This window comes from Molossus molossus, unplaced genomic scaffold (assembly GCF_014108415.1).
Source record: "Molossus molossus isolate mMolMol1 unplaced genomic scaffold, mMolMol1.p scaffold_m16_p_11, whole genome shotgun sequence".
Taxonomy (NCBI): domain Eukaryota; kingdom Metazoa; phylum Chordata; class Mammalia; order Chiroptera; family Molossidae; genus Molossus; species Molossus molossus.
In genome coordinates, this window is record NW_023425346.1 from 77,296,696 (window position 1) to 77,308,065 (window position 11,370).

Consider the following 11,370-nt stretch of genomic DNA (forward strand, 5'->3'; position numbering starts at 1 on the left):
GTTCTGTTCCACTGGTCTATATGCCTGTTCTTGTGCCAGTACCAGGCTGTTTTGATTACAGTTGCTTTGTAGTATAACCTGATATCTGGTATTGTGATCCCACCTTCTTTTTCAAGATTGCTGTGGGTATTCGGGGTCTTTTTTGGTTCCATATGAACTTTTGAAGTATTTGTTCTAGTTCTGTGAAATATGTCGTTGGTATTTTGATGGGGATTGCATTGAATCTATAGATTGCTTTGGGTAATATGGACATTTTAATGATGTTAATTCTTCCAATCCATGAACAAGGTATGTGCTTCCACTTTTTAATATCTTCCTCTATTTCTTTTTTCAATGTCCTGTAGTTTTCTGCAAATAGGTCCTTTACTTCTTTGGTTAAGTTTATTCCTAGGTATCTTAATTTTTTTGGCGCGATGGTAAATGGGATTGTTATACACAAGAATAAACTCAAAATGGATAAAAGACTTAAATGTGACTCATGAATCCATAAATATTCTAGAATAAAATGTAGGCAACAAAATTTCAGACATCACACGCAGCAGAATTTTCACTGATATAACACCTAAGGCAAGAGAAACAAAGGAAAAAATGAACACCTGGGACTACATCAAGCAAAAAGCTTCTACACAGCAAAAGAAACAACCATCAGAATGGCTTGTAAATTTTTATGTTGGCAAAAACCTTTACATTTGTTCCATCTGAGTGGTGAGCACATCTGTTTATTATTTTTTGTATGGCTGAAAGAACTCATAATAGTTCCAAAGTAAAAACAACAATTTGGTTAGCTTGAAAATCCACAGCAAATTACTCTCAACGACTACACAGATAGCTTATGGAAATCAGGGGCTCTCATGAGTGAGGCACGGAATTCTCAGCATCTATCCAGGCTACAGAAAAGCTCTGCTGGATAGCTGAATTTGCTTCAATGTTGCATTTGCATAAGGTGTTTACATGCTTTAAAAATGTATGAACAACCAAAATGTTGGGGACTTCAGGAGAAAAGGACAGCCTTAACAAATCAGACCAGGCTCTTCAACAAGACTCTCTTCTGAACACTGAGAAAAACTGCCTGGAGAGCAGAATTTAAATATTTCCTGCTTCTTTGGTTTGGCACTTACCTAGACACCATTCCTGAAGTCCAGTGGGAAGAAAGAAAAAGGTCTCATAAGCCCAGGAGGAGGGACATGCTATCAAACAGCTACTTGTGACTGAAACAAGAGTTTTCTGTTAGAGATCCTAGTTGGCAAGACCATTTCCTCCCAGCAAATGAAGGAAAATATGAACACATACAGATGCTCAACTTACGATGGGTTACATCTCAGCAAAGCCCTCATAAGATGAAAATATCGTAATGCATTTAATACATCTAACTTACCAAACATCAGAGCTTAGCCTAGCCTACCTTAAACATGCTCAGAACCCTTTCATTAGCCTACAGTTGGCCAAAATCATCTAACACAAAGCCTATTTTATAATAAAGTGTAGAATATCTCACGTAATTTATTATGTGTATCACTTTTTCATCATCATAAAGTGAAGAATCCTAAGCCAAATCACCACAAGTTTGGGGGCATCTGTATATGTGAGAAACACATTTAAAATCTTTTCAAAAGAAAAATTATGGGTAATGGGACATACTATTGTGAGACGTTTAAAAATATCTGAATGAAGAAAATAAAAATGAAATCAATACCTGTGTATAGTCTTTGGACAATGAAGAGAAAAATATTCAAGAGCAACTTGAATTTGAATTTAATCATTAAAAAATTGCTCAGCTTCTAGGGGCATAATCAACTCAGGAATCTGCGACAATATATATTCTCTAAGATGCAATCTCTGGTTTGACACCAGCTTTTAATCGCGTACCATTACAAAAGCATCTATACAAGCTTGTCTTATAGCAGGCAAGGCATATTCAGTATTTGTCCAAGAGTATGTAGGGAGAGGGCTGCTTGAAGGGAGAGAACTATCCCCAAACATAGAGAACAATTTAACTATGTTTTCTTCTTCTTTTTTTTATGTTTAAATCTTGTGATTCATGAAGGTACGAGCATGTCTGGCTTGTTCACCATCACATCCTGGCATTTAGCACCGGGTCTGGCGCATAGTAGGAATTCAGTGTGTGTTGAATAAATATAAAATGCACTAATTCATTCACTATTCTCCAGCAAATAAGCAGATTATCTTTTCAAATGCAACAATCAAAAACTCAAAGCAATTTGTACTGCTGACCCAAGTGTTAGCTCATAGATCGAATGGCCCTTTCAAATAAAAAGTATTCTGCACTTAGACTCACCTAACAGCTTTAGGTAAGCATTAAGTGAAGCCAAAAAATAAAATCAGAGTAAGTCATTGAGTTTTAAATACATTGGAACTTTAAAGCATTTATAAATTCTGCTTAAACATGGTATGCCCCCTACACTTTCCTTAGCTCTACGAATAAAGTATTATTTTGTCTTCCTTGGTAGAATGGTCAAAGCAGGATTATCAAGCTTTATAACTCATTTCTCTGTGCACCCAAGAGTCTATGACTCTATCCAAAGGACTTCAAGTTTCCATGGAAAAGCAGAGAACCATCTTAAAATAACCTTCCTGAAAAGATTCCTGCAGAGGCCATCAAAGACAAGCTTTGAAACATGCCTGTGCATTCAGCCTGCTTCATAACACGAATATCATGAAAACGAAAACCTTTGGAGAATTAAAATGAAGGAAATGATTTGGATGATTAAGAAGATTTATTTTAGCATCTTAGCATGAGAAGTATCTCTTTGAAGTGACTGAAATCCTCACAAAGATGACTGGTTGGTACCAAATAGTGTATGAAAAGAGAAACATTCAATTAATTGGCTAGACATTTACAAATGTCCACAGATTTTGTGCTTTCAGAAACATTAGATATATTTTCTTGTGCCTTATATCAAAATATTATGACTGATCAGAAATAGTACTGGCTCTGACATCACCTGGTTGTCTGGCATTTGATCTCTAAAATTAAGACTTGGACCTAAAATCCCAGTCAGCTCTAAATATTTAGGGTTCAGGTTTTCAAAAAGAAAATAAAAACTTCGATCTAACAAACTCACACAGGAATAGCTGGTAGACAGGGTTACACAGTGCAGTGTCTGGCATCCAGGAAGGTGCTACACACTCAGTCCTCTTCCTCTATTTAATTTACATGCTGTCCTTGTAGGTATGACCGTTGGTCGAAAGGACTGCCAAACTTTCGATGAATTAGTAAATGTTTATTGAATGCACATTCCGTGTTATGTGATGTTTTACACACCACGAGTACAGTAGTGAAGAAAGCAAAGTCCTTCCCCTCAGGGGGCTTGCATTCCAGTAGGAGAAGACAGACAATAAATAAATAAATAGTTTAATAAGTCAGTGGTCAGAATTTGCGTAGTATTTATTTTGAATTTGGAGTCTATATGATTTTCTGATGAATTGGATGAGAATTATAGAAGAGGAGGAGGAGGAAGAGGAGGAGGAGGAGGAGGAGGAGAGGCAGAGGGGGAGAGGTGGGGGAGGGGGGGAAGAAGAAGAGTCAAGGATGACTGTATAGTTTTGTCAGGAACATCAGATTCTAAATTTTCAACCCTTTTCATCTCATGACACATAAACTACTAAAAGTCTCTGGGGCACCAAAAAAATGTTACATTTTTAGCCAATCTGACAAAAAAATAGGTAGAATTCTGATTGATTTACAAAATAATAATAGACAGTAATTATCTACCGTTTTTGTTCCAAAGTGGCTTTTTAAAAAATCAAGTGCCTAGCCCTGGCCAGTTTGGCTCAGCGGTTAGAGCGTCGGCCTGCGGTACAGAGAGACCCGGGTTCGGTTCCCGCTAAGGGCACGTACCTCGGTTGCAGTTTGTCCCCGGCCCTGGTTGGTTGTGCGGGTGGCAGCCACTCAATGTGTCCCTTCACATTGATGTTTCTCTCTCTCTCTCTTCCTCTCTCTCCCTCCTGCTCTATCTGAACAAAAAATGGAGAAATGTCCTCGGGTGAGGATTAAAAATAAATAAATAAATCAAGTGCCTATACTTTCAAATGAGGATTTCTGGTATCAAGAATTAATCAATCAGATGCAGCCTTATTATGCAATGTGACCAATAAGATGCAACTCTAGTATATGACCTGTATATTTATGGTTCAAGTCAGGGCAGTCACACCGGACGACTATTGCTGTGTTGGCTGTTGTCATTTTTTATTTGACAATCTAAAAAAAAAAAAAAGTCAGTGCCCCTGACCAAATAGTCAGATACTGCATGCTTTAAAAATTATTGGGGGACACTGACTGAAAATGGCTGATCTAGAAGAATGAAGTTGCCATTTGCTGAGGTAGGAAAGCCCATGGGAGGAGTGGTTTTGGGTACATGAGGAAGATTGAGAGTTTAGATTTGGATATGTCTACTTGACATCCAAGTAGAGAGTTTAAGTAAACAGATGAATATTTGGGTCTGGAGTTCAGGGGAGAGGTCCAGGCTGAAGATGAAAATACAGGAGGGTTCAGTGAATAGATGGTATTTAAAGCCATGACCCTGGATGAGTGTATCAAGGAAGAAGTAGTCAAAAGACTGAGCCCTGGACACTCTAACTTTGAGCAATCAGAGAGATGAGAAGGAACTGAAGAGCGTAGCCATTGAGGAGAGAGGAGCCAAGAGAGTCAACTGTCCTGGAAATCAATTGAAGAAAGTGTCCCAAGGAGAACTAAGGGGTCAGTTATGTCAAATGCTGCCTTCTGGTCAAGCCAGATGAGACTGAGACTGACCACTGTAATTAGCAATGTGGAGGCCATTGGTTACTATGTTATGAGCAATTTTGGTGGAGCAGTAGAGTGAACTCCTGACTAGAGTGGGTTTGGGGGAGAATAGGAGAGGAATTGGACACTGCAGATATTGACAAAAAGTTCTGTGGTGAGCCCTGGCCGGTTTGGCTCAGCGGTTAGAGCACCGGCCTGCAGTCCAGAGAGACCCGAGTTCAGTTCCCGCTAAGGGCACGTACCTCGGTTGCAGTTTGTCCCCGGCCCTGGTTGGGTCATGCGGGTGGCAGCCACTCGATGTGTCCTTTTCACTTTGATGTTTCTCTCTCTCTCTCTCTCCCTCCCGCTCTGTCTGAACAAAAAAATGGAAAAATGTCCTCGGGTGAGGATTAAAAAAAAAAAAAAAAAGTTCTGTGGTGAGGCAAGCAGAGAATGGAGGCAGTAGCTGAAGGGGGAATATGGAGTCACAAGTGTGGTTGTTTTTTCAGATGATAGAAATGATAACATGTTGGAAATAATCCATTGGGGGAGAAACTTAATGACGCAGAAGAAAAAAGGACAATTGATGAAGTGATGTCCTTAGAGGAGGCACAGATAGCAATTTAGCAATATTATGAGCTTGAGGCCTTTAGAATAAAGATACATATGTAACATGCTGCCCATTTTTTTGTGATATTGACTTATCAGTGCTTCCCAACTGGCTCAACAGGAGAATGAATCACTGGGGGGAGAGAAGGAACTTTTACTTTAGATGCCACTATTATCATCACACTCGAGTGCTTGTAAAGTTGCATTTTGTTACTAACAGTTTAATGAGGGTACAGAAATAATCGCTCATTCCCTCAACAACCACTGACTGGCCTGCCACGTACCAGTTCTAGGTGTCATTGTAGGTGCTGGGGCTACAACAGTGAACAAAACAATCATGTCTAAAACATTTTTATTAGTCATACTATGAAGAGACCTGCATGCATTTATTTATAACAAAAATGTATTGCCTTGAATTGTCTCTTTATACTTTGTTAAAACCCTTATTTCCCTAATATTGAAAGGTTTTATTATCAATTGTGTCCCCAAGGCTGGTTTTGGAGCAGGTATTTGGGGCACTTTCTCCATTATCTTCTTTGCCAGGTTTTACCCAAGAGCCTTTTCAAGTATATTTAACTGGTCTTGAAATTCGGTCACTTTGAGATACTTTAGTAGGATATCCCAACTGCTTTTTAAGAACTACTCTTACTTTCTTTCTGTTAGTCTTTTAAATGTTCCTTAAGTGTAGTTACATTATCTCACGAAACCAATTTGATATCATTATACTATTCAATTTCTCTTCCTTCAGTTTACACAGTAAAAAGAGTTCTACAAGTGGAAAAGTAAGGAGTATAGAATTGCTGAGACTTCTTTTCGCTAAATTTATAAACTTGAATTTTCCAAGTTTTTCTAAAGAACACATTCCACCTGTTGAACCTTTTCAAAGGCCAACTGCCACTCTGAGAGGGTTCATTTGTGTCAGTCTTCTGTGGCCTTTTCAGGATCTGTTTCTCCGGTTTCCTGGCAGTGGACCGATTTCATGGGAAACATTCCTCCCTGAGAAGCACAAAGCGTCTTCTGAAGTGCTTGCTGAAACTCATCCTCATCTGTCCTCACCAGATTTCCTACTAGCTTACATTTTTATTTTGGTTTAGATATTCTATAGTCTGTCATACTTTATTTTAGAACACAAACATCTTCCAAAATATATGGAGAGAGAGAGAGAGAGAGAGAGAGAGAGGTTTTGTAACTCCAGGTGAGTCTTGCTTTCTTCAGACTTTATATCTGAAAGGTGTTTCAAAGGACTCGTGCTTATTCTCACAAAGTTTAAAATACTGTTTATTGCTTGTATATTGCATTTGTAAAGCATTTTATGCTGAGTGATAACTGTATGTACTCCAGCTTTCATTTCCTTGTCTCTAAATATCTGTGTATCACAGAACTCATTTACACCATGACCATTATTAGAGATCTGAAATATTTCATTTATTGATTTTTAGAGAGAGGAAGGGAAATAAAGGGTTTCACAAAGTATAAAGAGACAATTCAAGGCAACCCAAAACACATTTTTGTTATAAATATATGCATGCAGATCTTTTTATAACTTAAGTAATAAAAATGTTTTAGACATGATTGTTTTGTTCACTCTTGTAGCCCCAGCACTTACAATGACACCCAGAATTGGTACGTGGCAGGCTTGTCAGTGGTTGTTGAGAGAATGAGCTATTATTTCTGTACCCTCATTAAACTGTTAGTAACAAAATGCAACTTTACAAGCACTCATGTGTGATGATAATAGTGGCATCTAAAATAAAAGTTCCCTCTCTCCCCCCAGTAATTCATTCTCCTGTTGAGCCAGTTGGGAAGCACTGATAAGCCAATACCGCAAAAGAATGGGCAGCATATTACATTACAGATACATAGCCCAAACATTTTCTTCCTGAAGCAATGCCACACAGGAAAAAAAGTCTGCTATAACACAATTAGTCTGTAACATGTGTTTCCCTCCTGCCCATAAAGTCTGCTATTTATTCCTAGTCCCTCCACAGGAGCCCTCCTACTGTTGGATGTGAGGAGGTGCAAGTGAGCCAAGATTCCTGAGAACTCAAAAGTACTGTGCATGTGCCTACATGTGTGTAAAGGTTTATGTTCATGTTAGTGAAAAGTATTATGTGGTTAAATGCTTTGCAAATCTGGAATCTAAAGAGTAAACAGGATGGGTAATGTTGACAGTACAAACATTCCAGAACTGATACAAACACAGTAACTAAACTTCAAGAAAACAAGGTTTGCATAAAGCAGATGAAAATTTCCAAAATATCCACGTACACATTCTTCTCCAAAAGTGAGTATAAACACATTAAGTCCAAATTTCAGAGAACTAGAAATTCTTTTAGGAAAACTGTAATGAACTCTAATATGAATGAAGAGTTCCAAAGTATATTTTAGAAGAAGCCTTTTGCTTCTCTAAAAAGAAGTTTTGGCAGAAAATAAGGGTATTTCTATAAAAGCAGGGAAAAACCTTGAAAGTAGGGCCACAGAAAACACAGTATCCCAGTGGGTAAGTTACTTATATATGCCTCAGTTGACTCGTATACAAGAAATAATGCACTTAGTGGGCACACAGAAAGTACTGGATAAATGGAAACTTGTTTTTTACTTTGTTTTTTCTTTGGTAAGTCAGGATACAACTAATACCAATTATGAGGAGAAGCTATTCCACAACCTCTGGAAAGTTTCTTAGTATTAGGAACTGCTCTGAAGACTTGGCGGGAAGAGACGAAGAAACTGTTCCTCCCACTTGGAGCAAACAGAGGTGTTGACAGCTCTGGCCAAACTTAAGGGCTCCTTCAGGAAGAAAAGAGTGCTTCTGATGACAGCAGCTTTGGGACTTGAGTATGTGTTTCTCATTTTAGTTTAATGAGAAATAACTGGGACTTATACAATGCAACAACTCACACCCCAGTGCAAATCGCACACCATGGAAACACGCCGACCACAGCTAGGTTGTTAGTAACGTTGGCCACTACCTCTCAGAGTGGAAGAATGCCCGCTACACCTGCCAAAGGTTGCAGCACAAGTTTTAAACAAAAATCTTTTCTGTAGGAATCAGGTGGGCACTTTTGTTTGCTTGTTTGTGGAAAGTTAAATTTGGTGAAGAAAAGGCAGTCTGCTCAGAGACAAGGCTAGAGGTTCCAGCCGCTCCTCATCACCCCAGTCCACCATGTTCTACCTTTTTCTAAATACTTGCTCTGCCAAGGCCTTAACTTAGTGTTTGGAAAGTGGTTTCAAATAAATGGCACTTGTACCACAAGCTAGAGGTTCCTCCAGCCAAACAACAGCCAAAGGAAACTGTCAGGACCTGGTGAGAAGCACTGTGCTACAATATAAACTGCTACCTGTTGTTGGGTGCCAGGGGAGGATGGGGACCGGGTAGGCAGGCAAAATGGGTGAAGGGGGTCAAAAAGTACAGACTTCCAGTTATAAAATAAATAAGTCTTGGCATGTAATGTACAGCATGGTGACTATGGGTAATGATAACGTACTGTGTATTTGAAAGTTGCTAAGAGAACAGATCTTAAAAGTTCTCATTACAAGAAAAAAATATATAACTATGTGTGGTAATGGATAAGCAACTAGATTTATTGTGGTGATCACTTAGCTATACGTACACACATCGAATCATATTATACACTTAAAACTAAGATAATGTTATGTGTCAATTATGCATCCAAAAAGTAAATAAACGGCCAACCTGAGCCCTTCTTCCTCCGCTCCAGCCTCATGCAAGAGACTGCAGGCCGGGAGCTGGCTCACCGCGCACCGGCCAAACTCCAACGCAGCAAACTTCAGGGACATCCTGGGCAGAGGACTCGCAGCCCCGGACTCCTACGGGCATCTCTAGCCCAGAGGGAGCGATCAGAGCCCAGCAGGAAGTCCCGAAGGGGAACTCTGCGATCTGCAGCCACATAAACAAGTTGGGCTCCGGACTGAACAGCGCAGGCAGGGCCGCGAGAAGGTCTTCTGGAGTCCTGGCAACTCCCGGTTCGCCTGCGTTAATCCTCTAGGAGGAGTGAAACCGGAGCGGAAGCTTCCCTCAGCCCGCTGCCCAGGCCTTGGCGCAGGGCTGGACGTTCCAAGAGGCGGATTCTCACACCTCCCCTCCCGCCGCTGTCTCGCTATCCTCATCTGCAGCCCAGAAGCAAGTTTCGCAAGGGCCTCGCCTAACGGGCGGCTTCGCGCCCCCGACCGCGCAGGGTCGGTCCACAGGGAGCCATTTTCCCGGGGTGTGGACCGCCCATGGCACTCAGGCATCTCTCGTTTCTGATGTCTCCGGGACGCCTCAAGTGCGTCCCAGCCACTCCCGGGAAAGAGTTAACCAAGCGCGGCCGGCGCGCCCCGGGCCAGCTCAGCCTGGCGCCGCTCGCCCAGCCGTCCACCGACGAGCGTCTCGCAGCGAACCCCCCGCCCCGCGTGCCCTGCGCCAGCGCGGCCACTCCCGCGATCGCCCGCGTCTACCGCAGATTCGGCCCTGCACGAAGCCCACCCTCTTCCCTCCCACCGCCGCGGATCCGGAGAGCATTCCACACCCCGCTCCCCCGCCCCGGGACCCCCTGCATCCTCCCTCACTTCCTAGCTCGCTCTGGTCCACCCCACTCGGTGGGATCCGATCAAGGACCCCCGGCCAGCGCCTCCCTTCCAGCTGCCTCCCCGGAGGTGCCCAGTACCGATGCCCTGGATGAAGACGAAGCCAGTGACCACGAGCACCGGGTGCCAGTTAAACTCGGGTTCTCTCGCGTCCCAGCCGAGCCCCTCGCGGTAGTGGAGGACCCAGATGAGGGTGAAGATCACGGACAGGAAGCCGACCAGCAGCGCCGACACCAGCAGCCCCAGAAAGCCCCGGTAGCCTTCCATGGCCATCAGTGCCCCATACTCCGCGTCGCCGCAGCCGCAGGAACTCGGCGAGGCGGCAGCAGCCCCGGGATACTGGTTTCAGGGCGGATCGCGGGCGTCCACTGAGGGCAGTCTCCGCCCAGAAGGAGGGGCTTTCCTGAGGGCCTGCGGGGAATGTGGGGCCTCGAAGGGGTGGGTAGATGGCCCTCCCTCCGAAGAAGGTCCTTCCGCAGGGATCTCCGGCGGCGGCGGCGGAGAACCCTAGCTGCGCGCCGCTGCCCCCGACTCGGCGTCCCAGCTTGCAGAGGGCTCGAACAACCGATCCACTTAGTTTTGAAAGTGGGAGCTCCGATGATTCCATACCCGCCAGTTTCTTTTAACTCTTCCAGTGTCTCTTCCTTACTCGAGGGAGGCTGAACCAGAGCGCAATCCTGGTTAACAGACGAGGAGGGTCCGTTGGGTGGGGTTGTGTGTGTGTGATTTTGGTTTGTAAAGGCTTCTGAGCCCCAGTCCTAGAGGACTGGCCGTCTTTTTTTAAAATATTTTTTTCTTTATTGGTTTGAGAGAGAGGGAGGAAGGGAGAGAGAAAGGAACGTGGATAATTGGCCGCCTCCTGCATGCCCCCCACTGGGGATCTGGCCCACAACCAGGGCATGTGCCCTGACCAGGAATGGAACCGGAGACCTCTTGGTGCATGGGTGGATGCTCACCCCTGAGCCACACTGGCCAGGCTTTGGCCTGGTCGTCTTTGATGCCAAGAATACAAGGAGGAACCTGTGGGATGGAATGGGCTTGGCCCTACCTAGCAAGGAAACTGCTTGCAGTTTTCACTTTAGAGAGGGAAGACAGACAGACACCTCCCTAACCTTGGACTTGCCTATATAGCCTGATAAAAATGGATATGAAAAGTGCCTACCTGCCCAAACCAATCTGGACCAAAGCCCCACCCTGCCCTCCTTCCCAACATTATTATCATCCATTCTCCAATGGACAAGAGAAGCGTTAGTGTTATCTATTGCTAAGGGGGCTCTAGCTGCTAGGACTTGTATATTGCATTTCGGAACGTTCACTTCTAGCCCTCTCCTGCAGCTCATCTCCACGGACTAGTCTTGCCATTTCGAAGGACCTTAGAATGTGTAGAAAGTGTATGGGGCTGATTTTCAATAGAAAAAACAGGTTTTAGGTCA

At 43.2% G+C, this 11,370-nt stretch overlaps 1 protein-coding gene across 2 annotated transcripts in view; it reads right to left on the minus strand.

Annotated features, from left to right (window-relative positions):
• The window catches only part of LOC118625484 (cytochrome b reductase 1), a 31,136-nt gene extending 20,866 nt beyond the window's left edge, over positions 1-10,270 (minus strand). For both annotated transcript variants that reach the window (XM_036254531.1, XM_036254532.1), the window contains exon 1: positions 10,018-10,270. In XM_036254531.1, the coding sequence (XP_036110424.1) occupies positions 10,018-10,210 (193 nt within the window). In that variant the 5' untranslated portion in view covers positions 10,211-10,270. The remainder of the gene's footprint in view (positions 1-10,017) is intronic.
• Between the last annotated feature and the right edge of the window lie 1,100 nt (positions 10,271-11,370).